The sequence below is a fragment of the Eptatretus burgeri genome, chromosome 10 (assembly GCF_056783735.1).
Source record: "Eptatretus burgeri isolate ZD-2024b chromosome 10, Ebu_testis_v1, whole genome shotgun sequence".
NCBI classification, from domain to species: Eukaryota; Metazoa; Chordata; class Myxini; order Myxiniformes; family Myxinidae; genus Eptatretus; species Eptatretus burgeri.
The window spans coordinates 7,350,304-7,373,261 of record NC_140970.1 but is presented as its reverse complement, the minus strand read 5'-3'; the positions used below and the strand labels follow the sequence as shown (position 1 = coordinate 7,373,261).

At 43.1% G+C, this 22,958-nt stretch overlaps 2 protein-coding genes across 8 annotated transcripts in view; both read left to right on the top strand.

The window, feature by feature from the left end:
• POGLUT2 (protein O-glucosyltransferase 2) overlaps positions 1-2,480 on the top strand; it is a 54,750-nt gene extending 52,270 nt beyond the window's left edge. For all 5 annotated transcript variants that reach the window (XM_085896982.1, XM_085896981.1, XM_085896983.1 and 2 more), the window contains exon 11: positions 2,158-2,480. In XM_085896982.1, the coding sequence (XP_085753108.1) occupies positions 2,158-2,175 (18 nt within the window). In that variant the 3' untranslated portion in view covers positions 2,176-2,480. The remainder of the gene's footprint in view (positions 1-2,157) is intronic.
• A 119-nt stretch (positions 2,481-2,599) lies between these two features.
• The window catches only part of LOC147017908 (ileal sodium/bile acid cotransporter-like), a 70,042-nt gene continuing 49,683 nt past the window's right edge, over positions 2,600-22,958 (top strand). For 2 of the 3 annotated variants that reach the window (XM_085896989.1, XM_085896987.1), the window contains exons 1-3: positions 2,600-9,348; positions 12,346-12,448; positions 12,552-12,790. In XM_085896989.1, coding sequence (XP_085753115.1) covers positions 12,554-12,790 — 237 coding nt within the window. In that variant the 5' untranslated portion in view covers positions 2,600-9,348; positions 12,346-12,448; positions 12,552-12,553. The remainder of the gene's footprint in view (positions 9,349-12,345; positions 12,449-12,551; positions 12,791-22,958) is intronic. The other variant, XM_085896988.1, reaches the window with a different exon arrangement.

The following is a 22,958-nucleotide window of genomic DNA, read 5'->3' as shown; positions in this document are numbered from 1 at the left end:
TATCTGACTTCACTATCAGCCTTTCATGAGATGATGCGAGGTCAATGGCATGAAGAAGCATCAGAGTGTCTGCTTCTTCTTGTGTGCTGAAGAGCCGGAGAAGATTTCTTTTTCCATTTGAGTCAATGGTTACAACTCTCTCAGCTTCTGGAAATCCACCTGCAAGAGTTATACTCTGGCCATTGATCAGTCCAGGTGGGTCATCAATAATGACTGTGATATGAATGCTGCAAGGTTTGCCTTGTTAGCAGAATTCTTTAGGAAATTTCTGTAATGTGGCACAACTCTGTCTGGAGCAATTACATGACTTACAACTGCAGAAGTGCCACCTCTGCATTGTCTTTCTTGATATTTGACAGAATGGGGGACATCATAACGATCAAGCACAAGGACTACAGACTTGATGTTCCATGAATTATTGAACAGGATTGCTTCTCAGGATTGCTGCTGCCATATGCAAGATCTGATATTCATCAAGCTGATCTTTTGCTGAATGTAAATCAGAAAACTCAATGTCTTCATCAGTTTCCATGTGTGATGCTTGTTGGAATGCATCACCAATTGTCATGTTGCCTGAACAGACCAAGTCTGATTGTCCACGGCATTGCACGAAGATTAGTCTGTTTCCATAATAATTTTTTAGCTTTGTCTTTAACTTCCAGGACGAATATTGTTGTGCATCAGTCACCCCTATGTCAACCAATGCTTGGACATACTGTTCTTTCAGGAGAGAGAGGCTTGTCACAGTCAATTTTTGGGGTAGCACTGATTTCTCAAGCTCATTCTGAACAACGTTGAATGCTTTCTCGTGACAAGTCTGTTCTTTATCAGATGTGGCTGCCTTCGAACATGCTGCTTCAATGTTGCGATCACTGATATAATGTCCATAACGACTCCGATGATACTTTGCATCAAAGGCAAAGAGGTCTGAATGTGTAAGCATTCGAGTATGAATCTCTTCATCATTTCGTTTGGCGGCTGCTTCCAGAATTCTCTGTCTGGTGGATTTACCACTTCCAGTTGTAATTGGAGTCAATTTTTCTGATTTCTTGTCTCCTTTGCCACAGACAAAACATTGAGTATGGATATTGAAATTGGAGGAATGTGATCTACTGCTTTGTCGCAATGAGGGACTACTTGCAGATGGACCTTCGGTATCATCATACATGTAATTGTTTGAGGAACTTGTATATTTTGCGCGGCAAAGTTTGTGGAAGCTCACATGAATCTCGCTGGAGAGAATTTCGTCTTCCAAGGGTGAAAATAATTCATAGACATCATCTTTGCATTTCTTACATACATTCATGACAGTCCTAAGGCCATCTTGGGTTGGATTCTTGACAACAGCACCTCCTTTTGTAAGGGATTTGAAGCACAATATACATTGTTTAGTGTTCAAACGAGGTTTCTTATCAAGAGGTTCACCATCCATTATGCTTTTCTTGTACTGCATTCAATGATGAATGTTTATCTGCCCGACAAAGACAAAGAAGGACTGGTAAAATAACAGGGACTAAAAACATGTTCCTCGGAATTGGATTTGACACATACACACTCTTATATTTTTTAGGCAAAACAATACTGTCACGACCTAATTATGTACTGCCCTTTCAGATTTCCTACAAAATTACACCTTATTTGTGCAAATCAGTTGAAATTTTCAGGTTTAACAGTCATTTTCGTGATTTCGCAACATTCGCCAAATTATTGGACATCTATCAAAATACATGCTATCCCCAAGATATTTTTTTCACAACCATCCATTTCCTACTTCAGACATCCCAACTTCAGACTAATCAGTTCGTCCTTGTCACACACCCAACCTGTCCACCAAATTTCATCTGGATTCGTCCACAACCTTTTCATATATCCTGCACAAAAACAAACAAACAAACCGACAGAGAGGGGTGAAACCATAACCTCCTTCACCTTCGGTGGTGGAGGAAATAAGTTTCCACTGTTTGTCATGCTGTGTTTTGAAAGTACAGCATTTATTATTAGGTACTGAAAAAAACTGTATTGATTGTTCAAAATGTTTTCTTTGACCATCCAAATTGTCATTAAGCTATTCAATACCAACTAGACATTGCTGGCTCCCATTGATTTTATAAATGTTAAACGCATCGTTATGTTTACCGATTATTTTACTGATTCCAGATGAAGGATGAACTTTGACGGTGCTCCTTCACTTGATGACCATCTTCTGAGGGGACCTGAAGGATTCTCTGCCAATCCTGAAAGTTGTTCGTCCTGCATCTCACAATTTTCTGCAGCACTTCTGCTGAATTTTAATGAAGTACCATCTACCCTGTATTATTCATTTCATTTTATGCACACGTGAATGTGGAAATGAGTCATCTGCAGTTAATGAGGTGATAAAATGTTGACAGGATCTGCTTGCAATCAGGCCTATAAAATGTATTTGCCAAATATTGCTTTTTTGAGGTTTGTGGGTTGCTATTGTATTGTTTTCTTTTGAAGATTGTTTCTGAATTTTTTTTTTTTTGGGGGGGGGGGTGTGGTGTGGTGTGGTGTGTGGTGTGTGGTGTGTGTGTGTGTGTGTGTGTGTGTGTGTGTGTGTGTGTGTGTGTGTGGTGGGGGGGGGGCGGTTGAGCCTTGGACATGCAGAAGTAGCCATTGGAGTAAGTTGCCAATCAGAGTTTCAAATCCAGCGGGCTAACCCTATGCCAGCACCTTTCCAAAAGAAAACAGTTTTGGTTAGCCAATCTTTAAATACAAATATGTAAATTGATGACAAATCGTTTGTACAAATGCCTGGTGTTGGCTTAATGGTTAGGGTGGCGGGCTTGGGATCCTAGGGTCCTGAGTTCAAATCCCGCTTGGTTGTTGAATTAATACCAGGTGGGGTTGACTCAGCCTGTCATCCTTCCGAGGTGGGCAAAATGAGTGCCAGCTTGCTGGGATGATTGAGCCATTCGAGTATCTTGTGTCGGAGTGGTGACCTGTCCAGGATTGTGCCCAATATCCCAGGAGACTGCTTCGGCAGCACCGACGCTCTGTACAGGGTGCTGCAGATGATTGGTCCACAGTAAAATAAAAGAGGCAGTGATGGGCTTCAGGAAACTTTTCAGACAAACAAGGAGCTTTTCCGATGGCACCAACACAAACAAGTGGACTTAGTTTCACATGCATTTTGTGGAGAGGTGGCATTTTACTGAAGCACTTGGGTGGGGGAGGGGTTTTATTATTTCCTTTTTTATTACTTCAATCCCCACAATGACATGTCTATCAAACTTGATGCTTCAAAACCTGTTACAAAAGTCTTTTAAACATGGAGACACTAATTGTTTGGAGCTTGCTGTTAACCTGATGTTTTCTGCAAACTGATGACACAAGCAAGCAAAATTTTCCCAACTGGGTGCTTTTGTTTCATCACAGACTAGTGTGGTTCAGCGCGCTATGTTCTCCTCTCCACACGTCGTTGCAGAGATTGACGTCACAGATTTGCTGTGTTGGCATGATTTCCACCAATCGTAATACAAACATTTATTTTCTCCAAATTTATTTGTAATATTGCTGATATTGTATCGATTTGAAATTTGATTTGTGAAAAAGAAGGCCCAAGTGGTCTAAGTGGTCAATGGTCCAAGCTGTCTAATCTGTATGAAGGGTATAAGGGGTCAAAATGGTGTTAAGATTGAAGGGGTCTAAAGGGTCTTGGGTATCTTTTAGGACTTCTTTGTCTATTGGGACCTTTGGGTCTACGTGATCTTTTGTGTCTTTTCGGACTTTTGGGTCTTTGGGGTCTTTTTGGGTCTTCAAGGTATATTTGGGTATTCAGGGTCTAGGGGGTCTTATAGGTCTATGGGGTCTTTGGGATCTTTTGGGTCTTGGGGGTCTTGTCTTGGGGGTATTAGGCTTTTTGTTTTAGAGGGGCCTTGGGCGGGGTCTTGGTGGTCTTCAGGGTCTTTGTAGGTCTATGGGGTCTTATCTTGGGGGTCTTGGGCATCTTCAGGGTATTGTGGGTCTATGGGGTCTTGTCTTGGGGGTCTTCAAGGTATTTTGCTTCTTAAGATTCCTCAGGGTCTTCAAAGGTCTAAACTCTAAGGGCTCTCAGCAGCCTAAATCGTTGAAAGGTCCATTCCAATAGTACACAAATAATGGAGATATAGTCACGTGGCTGGACGGACGGACGGACGGAAGGAAGGACAGACAGACGCACGCTGAGATTCAGCTCTTTTTATATATAGATCACTATATGAGGGAACTTTGTAATATTTCTGGAAAACAAAAATCCATATCCTTCTAAATTTGCTGTAACAATAAAACTGAGATATAGGGGCCAAATAGATACTGTACTTGCCTTATGTTATATCATGGCTTATGGTCCACTAAGATCACCATCTGCTTTACTGTAAGGGGTGATAATTATCAAATGCTGTGCACAAGCATTTGATACCCAATCCAGAAACGTCATTTCCACGTGTTCGCTACATCCCCTCCACCCCCCCCCCCCAACACAATCTATCTCCTTCCAATATTCTTTGTTCTTTTTTTATTATTATTTATCTTAAACCTTTGTCCAACTTAAATCTCACTGTATCTTCTTGTTCTCTTGTATATTCCTTTTATTCACAGTGCATTAATGGTGAGTACTTCCATGCTGCATACGTAATATGTACGTGAATGACCCCGAAACTTTGGCTTGGGGGGAACTAATCACAGGCGAGATAGATAATGTGAAACGATTACACCAAGTACAGTTTTGTCACTATATATTTGACTACCCAGTATGCTCCAATCTAAGAGCAGAACACATAAATAAATTAACAAAATGGTGAAAATAGGAAATAAGAATGCAGCTGATTATGGCAAAAGACCAAGACGTGTAATCTGTGATATTTAGCAATAACATTGTCATTTGATACACTTTTTTGACAACGGTGGTTTTATTCCATGGTGTCCGTGGTTATGGCAACAAGGCAGTTTAAACATGATGCATTGGAAATACGTCCAATCATTTTGCTGTATTTTGTTATTTTTCCAATAAAAATACATTTTGGGTAACAATTGGAAAAAAAAAAAAGAAGAAAACGACTAGTTATTCTTTAATGGTCTTTGTTAACTTGTGGTAAAATATGCTGTGATAGTATTGACTTCAAATATATGTTACACTTTAAACTTTAAAGGATGAATGCCATTATCTTGTGTACAATTAATATCATGACATCCTCTTTATTATCCTCGCCAGAGGAGTGGGGACTGCATATGGGTCCATTTGTCTGTCTGTCTGTCTGTCTGCATATCATTCCAAATGTAGGCCATGCTATTACATGTTATCTTTTCTTTTTTTTCAATCAAGTAACTATAAAGTACAGTATGTACAATTACAATGCGGGCACGTCGATAAAGGAGGTACTATTAAGAATGTGAGTACGTGTATAAAAATGTGAATGCATCGATAAAGTACGTACAATACAAATACATATCAATAAAATACGGACATACAGTTGTGGCGAAAAATATTGGCACCCTTGCAATTTTTCAAATAATGCACCATTTCTTCCAGATAATTGTTGAAACTAAAAAAATATTTTGGTATCCACATACGTATTTCTTTGGTTTGCAGTGGAACAAAACAAAAAAAGCTGAAAAATATTACTAAATCTCAGCTTATTTGACACAGAAATCCTAAAATGGCTCGGATAATATTATTGGCACCTTTCAGAAGTTGTTACAAATAATTACATTTCAAGCAGGTGATTCTCCTTTACTTTGGAATTGAACTCACCTTCGGTGAGTTGCAGGTGCGTGCAATATAAAAATCACTCATTCAACCAGTTTGAATAGAGAAAAGGAGTCATTCTGCTGTTTTGTGTCACTGAGTGTCCACAATGAGCATGGAGAAAAGAAAGAAAACCAGAGAATTGTCCGAAGAGGTCAGACACAAGATTGTAGCCAAGCATGGACAATCTCAAGGCTACAAGTCCATCTCGAGAGACCTTGATGTTCCTGTGTCCACCGCACGCAATGCTATCAGGAAGTTTAAGTCCCAAGGCACTGTAGCCAACCTCCCTGGATGTGGCCGCAATTGAAAACTTGATCGAAGATTGCAGCGAAGGATTGTTCGAATGATGGAAAAACCACCTCGATCAACTGCCATACAGATTCAAGCTGACCTTCAGACACAAGGTACGAGAGTTTCAACTCGCATGATCCGTTGTGAACTTACTGAAAAGGGGGTTCTATGTTAGGAGACCCAGAAAGACCCCACTGCTGAGAGAGACACGTAAGAAAGCCTGACTGGAGTTCACCAAAACACACCTGAACCAGCAAAAATCCTTCTGGGAGAATGTCGTATGAACAGATGAGACCAAATTAGAGCTTTTTGGTAAAGCATATCATCTCTGTTTACAGAAAACAAAATGAAGCCTTCAAAGAAAAGAATACCTTCTCTCCAGTCACACATGGAGGAGGTTCAGTGATGTTTTGGGGTTGCTGTGCTGCCTCTGGCACTGGGTGCCTTGAATGTGTGCATGGCATCATGAAATCAGATTACCAAGGCATTTTGGAGCACAATGTTCAGCCCAGTGTCAGAAAGCTGGGTCTCCGTCAAAGGTCATGGGTCTTGCAAGCTGTTGTCATGGGTCTAAATGTTGATGGTCAACGTCATATGGTGGTCCGAAAAAAATATGGCCATCATTGGATCATGTGCCAAGGGTTAGCCTCCCCTGGGATGGAGGCTTTCCCTTGGCGATCGCTTTGTGATCGCAAATATGTAGTTCGTGCTTGCTAATAGAAATGTGAAACGATACTTGTCTGTCATAAATAAGTTCTTCAATATATTTTGATGTTTTAAATAAGTTATATATGATGCTGCATTTATTAAAATTATGTTGTCAAGGCTCATGTGAGAGCAGATAACTACATCCTGCAAAGTATCAACAGACACAGTGGGGTTAAGGGCAATAAGGTGGACCGAAACATGTACCACAGCGTGAGTAAAGTTGGATGTGAATGGGAGACAAGGTCTTAGCAAGGTGTAGAACAACTCAGAGGTAGAAATCAGTGAGACCACTGCTTAAAGGCCAACATGAAAACATGAGAAAGACTTGGAAGACCTTTCCACATTCAAGAAAAGAGAACAAATTAACGTGGAGCATCAAACATACTTGGTGAGGGTAATAAGGTAAGAGTTTCAGGTATAACAAATGTGACATGGGAGTGGTGGTAGAGACGAGCACAGATTTGATGACCTGCCCACAATGATTGTGAAATTACTGCAAACTTTACCATTGGTCTGCAGTGATTGTGGAACAGAGTTGGTGGTGTAATGGTTAGTGTTTGCTGGGCATCTGGAAGTTGGCGATTCAAACCCTGGCAAAGTCACACCAAAGACTTCTTGGAAAGGTAAGTGCTGCTTCCTTGTTCGCTATTCAGCATTTAAAGCACAAGAGTACAGACAATCCCCATGGGGAGGAGGAAAATAGTTGTAACATCGCTGGTACCCAGATTGCCCTGGGAAGTGATTGCACTATGGGTACCAGCAATGTGGCTGTGTTTTTCTCATCTAACAGTCCTGCATTGTGTGTGTGTGTGTGTGTGTGTGTGTGTGTGTGTGTGTGTGTGTGTGTGTGTGTGTGTGTGTGTGTGTGTGTGTGTGTGTGTGTGTGTGTGTGTGTGTCAGCCAGCTCCACTCCGTGCCTTAGTGATCGCAGATACTATTGCCATTGGTTGGACAAATAAATGGAACAAAGTTCATTATGTAAAAGTACTAACAAGTTGGCACCGATGAAAAGTACACGACAGATGTGGTACACCATTACATGCTCAAATTGACAAAGGAATGTCTTGGTCCTGCAAAGGATTCCAGGGAAGTGACTAGCTTTTGCTTTGCAAGAAACATGATCACATTAGGCAGTAAGAGGATGAAAATAAAGTGACATGCATGATCATACTAATACGGTGAGTGGTCAGATTTAGCTGAAATATTTTACTACCGATTCTGCTCATAAGGAGGTCAAATGCCTCAATTCTGTGTTTACTTCCAAATCTTGTGTACCCAACTCCCCACACCTTCCCTAACTGCTTCTGAATATTGTCTTTCTCATTTGAGAATGTGGAGAGGTTTCTGGCAAATCTCGACTCCGATTCTGCAACAGGCCCAGACGGCTTCAATGCATGTGTCTTGAAAACCTGCTCTGCTGCTCTTGCTCATCTTCTTTCTGCTCTGTTCACCTAATCATTCTCTCTGGGTCAGTTTTCCTTTGCCTGGAAGTTAGTCAACATCACTGCAATATGCAAACGTGGTGCAAAAACGGATCCCCTTATATGCAGGCCTATTAGCTTGCTTCCAATTGTAAGCAAGGTCATGGAATCTTATCATTGCAGTGATATCAAATCCTTCCTTTTCTCCAGAGCATTGGATTTAGACCTGGTCATTCTTCCCTGAACATTTTGCTTCTACTCTCCCATCAATGGATGGAGGATCTCAATGTCAGACATGAAATCAGGGCCATCTCTCGAGACATATCTCAAACTTTCAATACATTCTGGCGCCTGGCCTCGCTGTCCAAACTCTCTGCCTATGGCATCCAAGGCCACCTCCTCTCATGGATCACTGACTTCCTCCACTCCCATAGTTAAGGTGAAAAACTCTAAACACGATCCACTCATCTCTCCCTGTTAAAGCTGGAGTGCCCCAGGGCAGTGTCTTGGGCCCATTCTTGTTCCTCACATTCATCAATGATCTTTCTGATTTTCTCGAAAATCCTGCTTACCTCTTTGCTGATGATTCCACCTGCACACGCTGATGCATCCCCCTGCATGTCAACCACCAGAGTGACCTTATAAAGCTGAGTCAAGATTCGAACCCAGGGTATAAATGTCAGAGTTGATTGCATTAGTGGTATATTTCTAAGCTATCCAGGCAGCCCTGAAAGTGCATATACAGTAATGGATACTCTGAAACAGTGGATAATCAAGACTAATTGAATGATGTCATCCATAATGACTAAATTGGAATGCAATACAGTCTGCGTACGTTACCAGAGCGACTAGCTCATTGCAATCACGAATGATAAAATCAACCTCATTAAAAGCAACATTCCACACATGATGTGCAGGAAGAACAAGGTAAAGTACTTGTGCTTGCAATGCTTGGCACAAGAAAGAACAGATTGAAATGAAAGATTGTTATGAGTCATTGAATATTCTGCTCAATGTTGATCTATACCCTCCTTTCCATCGCAGGAATTCTGACTTTTCTGGTGTGATTTTTATCTTGCTTGGTTTGCTGGTATATTGGTCGCTCTTGCCAGTAAAACTCACCTGTGTCGATTTCTGTTCCTCTCGGACTTCGCTCAGACGTGAATTGCACGACGTTCGGTGAGCATTGACTTCTTGGCTGGTAAATTATTTTGGCCATGTTTTACCCTTGACACTTTAGTGAGAAATGGGAGACCCCTTATGAAGAAAACATCTGTGCAGCCCTTAATATCAAACATTGATAATGTTTTTTGAAATATTCATCTTTGTCACTGCATGCCGTAGTGGGAAAACTCATTTATTTAAAGGACATCAGCTACATTTTACTCATGTCTCAAGAAGACTTTATTGCAAAAGGTGATATTGCTGTGGGCCGGGGGTCGGTGGCGATAAACGACCACTAGGGGGAGCAGTAGAGCCGTCTCCCACCGAACACCCGGAATTTAGGTCGTGACTCTCGGACAACTCTGAAGTTCACGAGTCACTTAAGGACCTTGCTCGGCAATTCTCTGACGGCGTGGGGGAGGGTTAATAGCCAATTTTCAATATACTTAAGTACCCACGTCGTCAAATTACCGGGGAAGTCACACCCTCGACGGACTCTGTCGAACCGGGTCGCTCTAGTGACCTCGGTCCGGTGTAACCGAACAGAATTACCAAAGTCCGTCGGTCCCAATGACAACTTAAGCCTGTATCTCACTGGGCTGCGACAGCTCGCGACAAGTTGGAGACACCAAATTGCGATAAAACCGATAATTTTCACTTGGAATCACACTGAATTTATACTAAAACACATTTGCGTATGTCTCACAAATATTGCACGAATGTCCCACGAACTCCCGGCGAAATTTGGGATGAACTTCGCCTGGAGTTCGCATACATGTCGCGCGACGTTCAGGTGACAAAACAGATTTTTTTGGCACATGCAACTGTTGCGCGACGGTCGCGCGACGGTCACACGACGGTCATGCGACCATCGCGCAAATGTCGTGCAACAGGCGCACGACAACTGTGCGTGACAATTGAGAAATCTTTTCTACATCGTGGTGAGCATCTTGTTTCAGTGGTCGCTCGTCATGAAATTCTGTTGAGCATCGATTACCAAATGTTGCTCCAGTATATTGATAATCTCCTACAAGTTCCTGACATAGTTTCTCTACGTACCCATTTTCACGATCACAAAATAGACAAGTCTAAAGACGACGATGGTTCACGAGCGGTATTTGACGATGTAGATTGTTTCAGAAGTCAAGGATGAGACAATGTGATAATGTTTGATCAAGTTATAAAAATGATCAACATGATGTGGTACGAGTGACAGGTTATTAGCTGTAAAATGTCGAAAACCCGGTTTCGTTCAACAACTTAAAAAATTTGACCTTTGCATCACCTTTAAAGGTTGCAAAACAATGTTGAGGACATTAAAATAAGGAAACAGGATACGTGCTATAGCTTATTGGAGTTAGTTCGTCGAAGAAGGTCGAAAACCCGGTTCGATTCGCACAACTTTGAAAATTTGACCTTTGTGAACTTTAAAGGTCAAAGGTCAAGGATTATGACCTTTGGTGCAAAACTTCCTCTGGAACATTCCAGGAACAATATTATGTCATATATGCTATATGGCATTTCGCACTCCTCGGATTAATTATCAATACTTTGATGAAATCAGCATAAAAACAAACTTGAAGGGGGTGCCACGGGCAAGGTGTTCGAGATAGAGCAAAATGGTTTCAAGACTTTAGGTGGGGAATGACCTCAAAATTATGCATAAAAAATATTGTCATCCTTGCTCTCAAAGTTTGGGCAGTCGTATGATTTTTTATGTCAAAATTCACAATTTTCTAAGTTTGTGACCTTGTGACCTTGACCTTGGGACGAAAATGAAAAATCGAGTTCCGTGGGGCTATGCAGGTGCCATTGGGCTAACTAAATACCGAAACCCCTTCCAGATTCGAGAAACCCCTCGGAGAAGATGTAAATTGAAATCGGCTACCCCCTAAAAACACGCGTTTTTTGGGCGTGGCTCCGCCCATAATGGGCACACCACGCCCATTCTCAGGAAAACACAACGAGATCATGATATAAACCTCGCACCAAAATTTTATCAGGATCGGATCAAAACCCACGGAGCTAAGCTTGGGACAGACAGACAGACAGACAGACAGACAGACAGACAGACAGACAGACAGACACACACCAATAACGAATATAGTGGTCACTTACTTTTTCGTGAACCAAAAAGTCTCGATTCCCCAAGGGATCGGCTTGTCCTTTATGTGCTGTTTGAACAACAGTTTTTTTTTAGTGAGGATCATTCCCTCATCAAGTGAAAGTTCACAATCTGGAACAAAGTAATGCTTGAACTTCTCAATAAAATAATTGAACACTGGGTGGGTCTTTTCCAGCTGGGGATCATCCTCAATTACACAATGTAGGAGAGAACAGATTGCAAGGAACCGGCCTCTTGTCATGACCTTTGGAAAACCAGGCGTGTTAGTAGGCGTAGCATCCGTGGACCGCCAGTACTGCTCGTACCTATCTTACTGTATCAATATTTCCATGGTGACTCAGAGCCCCAAAAATGCTTTCAACTCTGCCAAAGTAAGAACATTTTGTTCCAAAGATATTGCTGCATATTTGTTTTGGCTGCAATCACACACGTGTGTGTGTGTGTGTGTGTGTGTGTGTGTGTGTCTGTCTGTCTGTCTGTCTGTCTGTCTGTCTGTCTGTCTGTCTGTCTGTCTGTCTGTCTGTGTGTGCATGTATACATATATATATATATATATATATATATATATATATATATATATATATATATATATATATATATATGTGTGTACCACCCACATCTCTCACCTGTGAATGGAGGGAAGAGCCAAGCAGCTCTCACTGAATCAACTAAACTGTGAGAGATGTGTGTGGGTCTTTCTTTATTATTTAGATATTGACTGCTTTTGACGTTTGCATGTGGTACATGCTTGGGAGCCTCATTGGTATGCATTGCTGTCTGCACTGTCGCTGATGATTCCCCAATAAGCGATGAAACCGGTCCGGCAGCTGAGGAGGTTTGTAGCATTGGGATTCTCATGTGTGTACCGTGTGTGAACGTCTTTATAGTTGTTGAGGAACTCGGAGAGGGGTTTGAAACGGCAAAGCGCTCACCTTGCGTCGCCCTTCTTGGTTGCTTTATGCCGCTTCTTCGGCTTCAGGAGTGTGAGAGGTGTCAATTACGCACGCACGCACGGACACACACATGCAGTTATATGGATGATTCATACTTTTTATATCTTACCATAGTTGTTTTGTTCCTTCTTTTGCAATAGGGATGGAGGACAATCTACATGACTGCTTGCGCAGTGCTACTGATGGTTGTTCTGGAGTGACCACAACTACCTGTAATGATTCTTTCTTGAGTCTTAATGTTACGGAGGAATGTCCAGACAATGCTGCCATGAAAGTCTTATCGTCAGTGTTGAGAACTGTATTGAGTGTGCTGCTTGCCTTAATCATGCTTTCAATGGGGTGCAGTGTGAGGTGGATGAAGCTGCTCTACTACCTCAAGGTTGGTACTGCACTTTCTTTATACAACCAACGGTTCACATAGCCTCATAAAAAGTTGTTTCATGAAATGTAGTGTTAATTATGATCTTTTAAGCATGTCTCACGTTTAATGGGCTTAAATTTATATCACCGTAACTTAAATTTAATTACCCTTGCTGTTTTAATCCTAAAAACAAATCTTTATAACCAGTTTCTTCATGACAATTTTATACTCTATGCATGTATGATTGCTCTTGAGATTCAGAGTAATTGATTTCACCACTGCTTCACGTGACTTTCGCTCATGCTCAATCGTAAGTCTTTCAACAGGGACACCTTTCCTTGCGACCTCGGATTCAAATTATTTTCCAAGTTCATGTGTGTTGTACTGTTGGAGTTGTTTGGTTACATTCGGTACAATTTAAAGTCCATCCAAACCACCTGGCGGTCTTGGTAGTAAGTTTTAGTGAACTTTGAAGTTCAATATGTTTAGAAAACTCCCCCATCCACTTTCTCAACAACCCTCTGGAAGAAGTCCTTTCTTTCAAGCTTCTGGGTCTTACTATCTGCCATGACCTTTCCTGGGAAAGCCACATTTCAAACTTCGCCTCCAAAGCCAGTCACCGACTGGAAATCCTCCGTCGTGCAAAGTCCTTCCTTGGCCCACCTGAGCTCCTGACCACTTACAAAGTTTTCGTCTGTAGCCTGATGGAGTACTGCTCTCCCTTCTGCGCTGGTGCTCCTGCCTCCCACCTTTCTCGGCTTCACGTTGTGGAAACCAAGGCATTTTGGATCATTGGCATCTCCCGCAATGAGGCTGAGTCTTTGGGCCTCTCACCCTCCCACCGCAGGCAGGTCGGTGGTCTTTCTGTCTTCTGCCGTCTCCTCTCGAGCCTTGCCCCCCCCTGCTCTCTCTGCAATTTGTCCCCACCACATTTCCGCAGGGTGCTTATGGTCCGCCAACAACCCCTTTCTGGTAAAACTACCAAAATCACGAATCACTGCTCACCTCCACTCTTTCATTCCTCTTTTTCCCTGCCTTTGGAATAAACTCCCTCACTCTATTCAATCCCATTCTTCCCTCCAGGCCTTCAAAACAGCTGTTCACCACCACCTCTTATCATCCCCCATCCAAATCCTTGATCTTTTCTACCCCTGATAATCCACCCAAACACACCTCCTTCAAATTCCCTGCTTTCCTTCCTGAATGTCCCTGTAATGTCCATCTTGTATACCCCGTGTTCCCCGCCCCATCCCTTTCCCTTTCACAGATCTCCTATTGTCTCTGTTCCCCACTGTTTTGTCCTTCCCACTCCCGCCCCTCTTGTCTCATGCCCCCCTTGCTGTGCGTTGTGTGTTAGCTCTCACACGAGCCTCGACAAGGTATACAAAAAAAAATCGCTCCTGGTTAAATGAGAAAACGGTCAAGGAGGTAGCACACAGTATCGCAGCACTCAGCAGACCAAAAGCGTCCACTTGTTTTTCCCCATTCCACCCCTTCAACGTAAGAAACCTCTTTTTGCCCAAATTATAAACATGACGACTACTTATTTAATGGCTTCAAACATTCTTGCCTTATCGTGGGATCGCTTGGGGAAGGATTTTGGTCCAAACCCTTCACGAACTGGCTTACAAGGCCTGATGTTCAGCTGATGAAGGTGGCAGGAATTAAGAATTTGGCCAGGGTGCCGGTGATAACTCGCCTATTCTTCCTGAAAGACACTGTGAGATCTCGAACATCTACGAATGAGTGCGAGCACCTTGGGCGCCCAGCTGAAAGTCCCTCTAAGGGATCCGATGGCATACTTTTTGATGTCACACCCTACCTGCGATGCATCAATTCGACAGTTTATAGTAAGGTCAAGAATCAAACCCAGGCTGGACAGTCCAAACACAAGTGTGCTAGCTCTATTCAATCCTGTCGAACAGCTTATCATAAACTATTCAAATAATGTTTATCATCATAACCATTCATATGCCTCCAATCCAGAAACCCAAGAAAAACCATTTTAAGCACAAACACAATTGACTCTGAAAAAGCTCTCGCTAAAACCTGATAAAAAAAATATTTTTTAGCAATTTGTCGTTGCAGGTTACTGAACATTGGTTGCTCTGCACATCTGACAGATTTCTCCAAAAAGATGAGGGAATTGCACCAAATTGTTCTCTTCCAACTATTGTTTTGGGCTCTATACTCTGTTAAATATTGTTATGTGTATAGGGAATGGTGAGAGCCATCTGGGTTGTGCACATGTTATGGATCAGTAATATATACCACATAATTAGAAATGTTGTCAATGTATATACTGTGGTAAAAGGCAACTGAAATTAAACAAGTATTGTGGTCACTGTGGTAAGGCACTTGTGCACCTGCAGGCTGCCAGGCTGGGCACTGAGGAGTGTGGAATATTCAACGAGATGGCTTTACAGTGCACCGGTTGGACAGGACAATGGCATCCGCAGGAAAAGGAAGAGGTGTTTTGTGTTTCATTGTCAACAACTCTCAGTGCACTGATGTGGACATTATCTCAAGAACCTGCACAACCGATCTTGAATGTCTGATGAGAAAAATGCCCACCCTTCTATCTACCGAGAGAGTTTAGCTCTGTTATCATGGCTGCAGTCTATATACAACTCCAGGCCAACGCCTCGACCGTACTTACTTACTGAGCTGCATGGCATTATCTATATGCAAGAGGATGCACATCCAGAAGCAACTTTTGTTGTTGCAGGGGACTTTAACCATTGCAACCTCCAAAAAGTGCTTCCCGAATACTTCCAGCACATCTCCTGTCCAACAACAGGTGACAAAACACTGGATCACTTCTATACCACAATCAAAGGAGCTTACCGTTCACTGTGCAGACCTCACTTTGGCAAAGCAGATCACGCAGCGGTGATTTTGTTCCCTGCATACAAACAAAAACTTAAAAGCACACAGACTACAGTGAGGATGATACAGCGCTGGTCGGAGGAAAATGGAGCCGGACTTCAAGGATGCTTCGAGTCCACTAATTAGAATATTTTCGATGACCCTGCCTCCAATCTGAACGAGCTTGCTGAATCGGTGACGAGACACATCAATTTTTATGTCGACTCCTGCATCCCCTCAATGACTGTGCAGTCATATCCAAATCAAAAACCTTGGCTCAATCGCGACATCCGTTATAAGCTGAACGCTCAAACTATTGGTTCACGAGTCAGTAAGTGACCACTATATTCGTTATGGGTGTGTCTGTCTGTCTGTCTGTCTGTTTGTTTGTCTGTCTGTCCCGAGCCTAGCTCCGTGGGTTTTGATCCGATCCTGCTAAAATTTGGGTGGGAGGTTTATATCATGATCTCGTTGTGTTTTCCTGAGAATGGGCGTGGTGCGCCCATTATGGGCGGAGCCACGCCCCAAAAACGTGTTTTTAGGGGGTAGCCGATTTCAAGTTACATCTTCTCCAAGGGGGTTTGTTGAATCTGGCAGGGGTTTCGGTATTTGGTTAGCCCAATGGCAACTTCATAGCCCCACGGAGCTGGATTTTTCATTTTCGTCCCAAGGTCAAGGTCACAAGGTCATGAACTTAGAAAATGTCAAAAAAAATCAATAAATTGGGCATCGAGCTCCTAGGGTTTTCAACTGTTTCGAATGAAAGTTGGTATGCAAGTAGTGCTCTTCGAGTACTGCAACTTTCATCATATACGTTTTTCCCGATTTCCACCAGTTTTCCCGTGGCGTCCCCTCGAAGGTCAAAAAATAAAAAAGGCGAACCATGTACATTGCTCGTGAACCATCGCCATCTCCAGACTTATGGCGTTTAAATTGGGCGACAAAGACTTGTACATGAAATCAAGGTACGACCTGGTAAAAGCCATTGAGGCCGCAAAGAGAGATTATAGCGAGCGAATGGAAATACAGTACAAGGAACCCGACGTGCGATGCTTGTGGCAGGGACTGCGATCCATCACGGACTACAAAGTCAAAACCCAGGGTATCACCAGCGCAGCCGCCGATCTTCCAGATCAGTTGAACACCTTTTATGCACGTTTTGAGGTGAATAACATCGATCTACCCTTCAGGGCCCCTGGCTCCCCCGAGGACCTTGTGCTAAAATTATCTGAGGCCGACATGAGTCGAACCTTTAAACGAGTTCAGGCTCTTAAAGCCACCGGGGCCGGACGGTGTCCCATCTCGTGTCCGAAAATTTTGCTCTGATCAGCTGGTGACGGTGTTTACTGACATTTTTAACATTTCACTTTCCATGGCAATTTGTACCTCTGTTTTAATAAATCCATGATCATTCCCGTGCCCAAAATACCAAAGGTGTTGTTAAGGTCTCAATGATTACCACCAAGTGGTGCTCACCTCGAGTTATGAAGTGTCTAGAAAGACTGGTTATGTCTTTTATAAACTATAACATCCCCACATCCCACCAATCCACAACAGTTTGCTTATAAACCACGAGATCTGTTGATGATGCGATATCTCTGGCTTTGCGTACTGCCTGACAACATCTTGACAAACGGAACACATGTGTCAGAATGCTATTTGTTGATTATAGCTCTGCATTTAATACCATTGTTCCTTCCAAACTTGTCATGAAACTACAGGCCTTCGGTCTCTGCAACTCTGTATGAAACTGGAACCTTGATTTTCTAACGGGTAGGCCACAGGTTGTGAAAGTTGGGAATGCAATTTCATCTACACTCATACTTAACACTGGTTCCCCACAAGGCTGTGTATCGAGTCCACTACTCCACTCTTTGTATACCTATGATTGCAAAGCAAAGTAGAACACTAACTGTATACTTAGATTTGCTGATGATACCACTGCAATTGCTTTGATAACTTACAATGATGAGAGTGCTTACAGGTGGGAGGTGCAGGATTTGACGGTGTGGTGCCAAAACAATAACTTGGTCATAAATGTTGGCAAGACGAAAGAACTTATTGTTGACTTCAGGAGGAATAACACAGGCCATGTTCCTATCACCGTCGGTGAGGCAGCTGTGGAGGTTGTGAACAGCTTCAGATTTCTAGGCATTCAAATCTCCAATGATATGACTTGGTCCTACAACACCAGATCCGTCATAACAAAAGCACAAAAGTGCCTGTACTTTCTCAGATGGTTGAGGAAATTTGGATTGCACACTTCCACACTTGTGAATTTTAATCACTGCACACTGCACCCACATGACTGGTTGAAGAGTGTAATGGTTAATATTTATAAAAGGAAAGGTGATGCCTTAGTTCAGAGCAGCTATAGGGGTCTGAAGTTGCTGGACCATGGAATGAAAGTGGTAGAGAGAGTCATGGATAAATTGATAAGACAGAGTGTTGATATACATGAAATGCAATTTGGTTTTATGCCAGGAAGAGGCATGATAGAGGCAATTTTTATAGTTTGGCAATTGCAGGAAAAATATCTGGGGAAGAATAAACAACTGTACTTTATATTTGTGGATTTGGAGAAGGCGTTTGATAGGGTGTCTCAGGAAGTGGTGGTATGGTTCATGAGAAAGTTACGTGTGGAGGATTGGTTAGTTCGGGTCGTCATAGCAATCAATGTATGATGGTCCAAAAACCTCTTTAAGGGTAAATGGAGTGCAGAGTGAGGATTTTGAAGTGAAAGTGGGTGTTCATCAGGGTTCATTCTTGAGTCCAATCCTGTTCATCATGGTTCTTGTGGCTATAGCATAGGAATTTAGAGGAGGCTTACCTTGGGAACCCCTGTATGTTGATGACCTGGTGCTGATAGACAACAGTGTGGAAGAGGTAATGGGTAAATATACAGTATGGAAGGAGGGTATGGAGGCCAGAGGATTGAAAGTGAATATAGGGAAAACAAAGTATTGATTCGTGGTGTGGGAGAAGGAAGTGTGAAAAAAAAGAGGGAGGTTGCCCTGTGCTGTCTGTAGCAATTCAATATTGTGTAAATCCTGCCTCTGCGGGGATCTCAAGAGGTGTAGTGGCATCAGGAGTAGACTGCAGGTGATTCATGACTTCAAATGTGCTGTGTGCGCAAGTAAACAAGTGACTCCAGCTAGAGTGGAAAGGTTAGTTTATGGGGATATATTGTTGTGATGCCGGGTTCGGTGGCGAGGATGACCGCTAGACGGAGCAGTTGGGCCGTCTCCCACCGAACGTACCGGAATTGGAAGGTCGTCACCCTGGATAACTCCGGAGTCGACGGGTCGCTTAAAGGACCGTGGTCACCAATATTTCGATGGCGTGAGGTAGGGTCCACTTGTCTATTCCAATTTACCTAAGTCCTCATGCCATCTAACTCCCGGGGAAGCCACACCCTCGGCCGGCTTTGTCCGAACCGAGTCGCTGTTACCGAATCGGATCTGGCGTAACCGAGCGGGAATTACCAAAGCCGCGCCGGTCCAAATAACAACTTACGGCACAAACGGCCTCACTATTTCTCAAGACCGCACCGTGCTGGGTCAATGATAGAAACGACAGGCAACAAACTGGAACATTTAACAGGGGTTTATTTACAATAATCGGGAAGGGAGACACAGAGCAGACTTAATCACGAATATGCAGGAAAATGTACAATGAGCAATCAACACTTATACAATTTCTACTTATGGGACGGCACCACCACAGACACACACACACCAAAATAAAATGGAGCCGGCCGGCCTTTATTCGGACTTCCAGCCCGGGAGGATGGGCGAACTGGAGGGTCAGAGCTCTGCTGGTACGTGGCCGCGTTCGCACGGCTTGCCGACCTGCCCTTGTGGAGCTCGGCATTCTTGTGGAAGGGCTTGGGAAGATCGGATGCTCTAACCACCATGGTGGGACTCGAACCCACACAGACAACCTCGCACCAAGCGCCAAGGAACCAAGACGAAGCGGCAGACGTCAGCCAGCACCAAGACGGAAGATGGCCAGCAGACCAGACGAGACAGATGAATCGCACCGACAATTTATTCAACCCCTCCTGCAAGGTGGGAGGGATCCGTCCTGAGGTAACTCAACCTCCCATTGGACGGGTGGCGTGTCGGTGGCCCGCCCCCTGAAGAGGCTCTGTAGTTGTTTCTGGCCTTCTGGCTTCCCATTGGCTGGAGCGCCTCGAATTTGCTCGCTCTTCGTCCATTGGCTGGGGGAAACGTCCCTGCCCTTCTTCGGAGCGGAGCCTTGATCTGAGGCGATGGAGGTTCCGCCCCCGCCTTCAGCCAAAAACACGTGGATAATGGAGTCGGGGCGCGAAGGTTTGGTTGGGTGGCGGAACGAAGCAGGATGTTGTTGGGGAATATAAAAAAAAACTAACTACAAAATAACTCGCAGCGTACACATGAAATTCCCATTAGACACAGGGGATGGAATCTAACTATACACACATATTTATAGAAATAACTGTACTGCGGGGACTCTGGCTGTTTGTGTGCAAATGGCTTCCAGATTCGTAACAATATCTCTAGAATGTGTAGATAAATTCTGTTACCTTGGAGATATGATTGGTGCAGGTGGTGATGTGGAGGCAGCAGTGAATGCAATAATTAGAAGTGGCTGGAGGAAGTTGAGGGAGTTACCCCGGTTGACATCGAAAGGGACCTCTCTCAGATTAAAGGGGAAACTTTATGCAGCTTGCGTTAGAAGCGGGATGTTGTATGGCAGTGAAACATGGATGATCAAAAAGGAGGATTGAACGGAGGTGTGTACGAAATGAAATGAGAATGGTGAGGTGGATGTGTGATGTGACACTGAAGGATAGGAAATCAAATGTGGAATTAAGAGATATGTTAGGTGGAGAAAGCATTCGTGAGGTTATGCATCGAGGTCGATTAAGATGGTTTGGACATGTGGAAAGGATGTGGTCAGGTCGTTTGTAAGGAGGTGTATAAATATAAATGTGCGCCCCGACAAATGGAAGGAGAGCTTGAGGCCGTCCAAGGAAAACATGGGATGTGTTGCTGAGAGATGATCTTAGAGTGAAAGGCCTAACAAGATGGCGAGCAAGGGAGAGTGCAGCCTGGAAAGCAGCCTTTCGGTGAACCACGGTTTACACAAGCAAGCATGGAAGCGGCCCTAAAATGATGATGATGATAATGATGATCACATTGAAAGCATACAGACAGGCTATATCACAGTCTGGGTAGGTCACTCCACTGCACAGGATCGCATTGCCATACAAAAGATTGTTAGAACTGCACAAAAAAATCACAGGTAAAGAGCTTTCATCCGTTGAGGATATCTACATTAACCGCTGCTACAGAAAGGCCCTTTGCATTATAAAAGACCTCACTCATCCTGCACACGGACTGATCCTACCTCTGCCGTCAGGCAGGCGGTATCGTAGTTTCCGGACTCATACCACCAGGTTTCGGGACAGTTTTTTTCCCCCATGGCTGTCCGCATCCTAAATAGCCACTAAATTGGATTATACTGATACTCTGTGTTATATATAAATTGTGTTACATGTAAATTGTTAAATGTTGGAAATTTGCTTCTCTGTTGTTATAAATATTGCTGTATAGAGCGAGAAGGCTGTTTCTTAACCTTGTTTTTTTAAACCCATGACGTTAAAGTGACTTGACTTGACTAGAAGTAACGGAATGTCGAGGTTACCAATAAGAAGCAATATGTGGGGACAAATGTTCAACAATGTTTATCATTTTTTAACCACATACAAAGCTTTCATTCATAGCCTGATTGAGTCCTGCTCTCCCCTCTGGGCTGGCGCCCCTGCCTCACACTTTGTTCAGCTTGACGCCGTAGAAGCCAACCCTTCAAGATCATTGGAATCTCCCGAGATTAAGCTGGGTCGATGGGTTTATTACTTTCCCATCGCAGAGACATCAGTGGTCTCTCTGTCTTCTTCTGCTTCCTTTCTGGTCTTGCACCATCTGCTGTTTCCGTGCTTTATACCCCCTCCCCAGGTTTCTGCAGGTTCACCATCAACTCCCTTCTGGTAAAGCTCCCAAAATGTAGGATCACTGCTCACCTCCACTATCTTTTTTCCTATCTGTGGGATCAACTTCCACATTCTCTTCAATCTCATTCTTCTCTCCAAGTCTTCAAGACAGCTGATCACCACCATCTCAGATCACCCCCCATCCAAAAGCAGACGCTGACTTGCCTGGGTTTGAATCTCGGCCCAGCTATAAACTGTCATCCTGGTGTTTCCCAGGCAGGGTAATTCATCAGTGTGTGTGTGTACCGTCCCTCAAATGGACGTTAAATTGCGCATCTCATCTGCCAACTTTAATTGGTAGACGTTAAAGATCCCATGGTGTCCTTTGCAAAGAGTAGGCGAGCTATCCCCGGCACCCTGGCCAAAATTCAAAATTTCAGCCCTCGCCTCACTTTCCTCCTGCCCCAAGGAAACAAAATGCAAAAGTGTCTTACCCCCCAAGGACACTCCTTAGCTGGACATGCGGATTAGTAGTTGTAGTAGTAGTAGTAGTAGTAGTAGTAGTAATAATATTCTTATGTCTTTCATTACTTCAATCTCCAAATTTTAATAATAAATAAATATTAGCCCATCCGTACAGCCGGAGACAGGGTTTTGCAATCACGTGTGTGTTTGTGTTTGTGTGTTTTTCTGTGCCTGGTCGGGCCGTACCTTTTTTGCCATTTGCACTTTTGTCATAAAATTTTCAACATTAGCTTTATTATGAGAATATGGAGAAGACAAATTAATAATTTGGTCAAAAGGTCAACGTCACATAAAATTATCAATTTTCATTCAATTGACCTGAAATTTTAAGAATTTTCAAATTGGGTCATTGAATTGGTTCAAAATTGGACCTTTTGTACATCAAAAGGTCAAAGATTAAGGTTGCATAAAATATGAATATGTCAGTGACCCAATGCATTGAGTGTCACCTGTGTTCTGTCAAGGTCAAAGGTCAAGGTGACAAAATTTTCAATTTCCTTCTGATTGACTTGAAATTTGAGCAGGGTTTGCATATTGGGTCACTGAAGCCGATTGCTTTTGAGGTCAAAAGGTCATGATCACCTAAAATCGTCAATCTTTTTGTATTGTCTTTCGCTGTTTTCATCATGTTTAGCATACGGAAGAAGAAGTTCGAATACAAACCAGACGCAGATGGGCTTTGCATTTTCAGATGCTTTTTATTTTTTATTATTATCGCTACTTATTTTATTGCTACATTTTAAAACATTAATCTGTAGAAGGATGTGAAAATTTTTGTTACAACTCAATATTCTGTTTGTGGCAGCCTTTATTTTT